At 38.3% G+C, this 2,242-nt stretch overlaps 1 protein-coding gene across 1 annotated transcript; it reads left to right on the forward strand.

The window, feature by feature from the left end:
• The first annotated feature begins 210 nt into the window (after positions 1-210).
• LOC117657035 (vomeronasal type-2 receptor 26-like) lies at positions 211-1,113 on the forward strand. Its single transcript, XM_034405203.3, has one exon. It carries the CDS (start codon positions 211-213, stop codon positions 1,111-1,113), a length of 903 nt encoding a protein of 300 aa, XP_034261094.3.
• Positions 1,114-2,242: the final 1,129 nt, after the last annotated feature.

Genomic DNA, 2,242 nt, shown 5'->3' on the forward strand with positions numbered 1-2,242 from the left:
GAATCAGAGAAGTGAGGTTGTGATGCCAGATATTTGTTCTTTTAATTTTATTTTGTTGTTGTTGCTTTTATAATTGTATATATTGGGGAATATTATTTGCAGGAGTGAGAATTTACTGAGGCTTTCCTGTCTCTCAGTATCACATCTCATCCAAAGGTTTTGTTGAAATTTTAAATACTATAAAAGAAATGTTACTTTGTTTTCACAGATATGGAAAAATGCACCAAGTGCCCAGATGATCAATATCCAAACAGGAACCAAATCCAATGTATCCCCAAAAGAATAACCTTCCTGTCCTATGAAGAACATTTGGGTATCATCCTAATCTCCTCTGCCCTACTCTTGTTCCTAATCACAACTCTTGTTTTACTCATATTCCTTCAATACCTAGAAACTCCCATTGTCAAAGCCAACAATCGAGACCTCTCCTTCATCCTCCTGATATCCCTCCTGCTTTGTTTTTTATCCTCCTTTCTCTTCATTGGCCAGCCAAGGAAAGCCACCTGTCTTCTCCGACAAACAGTGTTCAGCATTGTCTTCTCAGTAGCTGTGTCTTCTGTGTTGGCCAAAACAATCACAGTGGTGTTGGCATTCCTGGCCTCAAAACCAGGAAACAGGATGAGAAGGTGGTTGGGGAAGACTTTGACCAACTCCATCATCCTTTCTTGTTCCGGTGTCCAAATTTTCATCTGTGTCATGTGGCTGGGAGTATCTCCCCCATTCCCTGATTCTGACATTCACTCCCAGCCTGGAGAGATCATCCTTCAATGTAATGAAGGCTCTGCTACCATGTTTTACATTGTCTTAAGTTACATGGGTTTCCTAGCTGTCATTTGCTTCATAGTGGCTTTCCTGGCCAGGAACCTGCCTGGGGCTTTCAACGAAGCCAAACTGATAACTTTCAGCATGTTGGTCTTCTGCAGCATCTGGGTCTCTTTCCTGCCCACCTACCTGAGCACCAAAGGAAAGTCCATGGTGGCTGTGCAGGTCTTCTCCATTTTGGCCTCCAGTGCTGGACTACTGGGATGCATCTTCTTCCCCAAGTGCTACATTATCATCCTTAGACCAGAGCTAAACACTAAGGAACATCTAGTGATAAAAGTAGGGGACTGATAATTAAATTGTTTCCTAGGATCATAATATTTAATTATTGATTGCAATTTTTATTGGTTTTTATGCTTTGCTTCCCTCTATTTGACAATTTGGTTATTTAAAACCAAAAAAAAAATATAGTTAGATTAATGAAATTAAAATACAAGATAAACACTAAATAATAAAATATATTCATAGTTAATATTCATGTTTTTTTTATTGAAAAGTTTTATAAGAAATACAAACAATTTTCTCCCCCACCCTTTCCCCTTCCCCACATAATAGAAATTGTACATTTTCTTATACAAAAGAAAGCATTAAAATAAGACATTTTAATTACATTCGGAGTTGCTCTTCTTCTCTTTCTTCCCTCATTCCACAGCAAACCTTCTTCTTCTCCTCCTTTCTTTCTCTTCCCTCCCTCCTCTTCTCTCCTACTTTCTCCTGCCTCCTCTCCCACCTCATCCTATTTCCTTTTCCTTTCCCCCACTTCTCTCTTCTTTTTCCCCTTCTCACCTTCACTCCTACACCTGTCCTCTTCCCTTCCCTTCCTCCTTTCCTTTCTTCCATTCCTCACCCTCCCTCTCCTCTTCCTACCCCCTCCTCCTCTCTCCTTTCTAACTTCTTTGCCGTGAAATATTTTCCTCCTTTAGCGTCTGAGCAACTCCTGTATTCTACTCATAGATACTTTCTTCTGCTAAAACTTTCTCTACTCACCACTTTCCCCCCCCATCCCTTGTCCCATCCTCCCCACCCCCCCTGACTTCCCAGAGCAAAAACAGGGTATAGCATCTAACAAACATATGCTAAAATAAACTAACTAATTATAAAGTTCAAAACTCCTACATGTTCTTTAACTCCCCTTGCTCCAATTCATCAACCTCCGTTTTATAAATTCTCAAAACCAATTAAATTAAATTCATTCTTCCTAATTATAAAAAACTTTTTCTTGATGTATAATCCGATACTTTAGCAATTTTACAAACAGTAAAAATCATGAATAAATTCCATTTCTATACCCTCGAACATCATTCTTTTAAAACATTACTCCCTAGTGAAATTCTGAGTTTAACATTAATCCTCTTTCCTTCAAAGAAAAAAAAAGGAAAAATTTTTCATCTTAAAATCTTACACATTTTATCTCATATAT

Source organism: Pantherophis guttatus, chromosome 2 (assembly GCF_059756535.1).
Source record: "Pantherophis guttatus breed Tessera chromosome 2, ASM5975653v1, whole genome shotgun sequence".
Lineage (NCBI taxonomy): Eukaryota > Metazoa > Chordata > Lepidosauria > Squamata > Colubridae > Pantherophis > Pantherophis guttatus.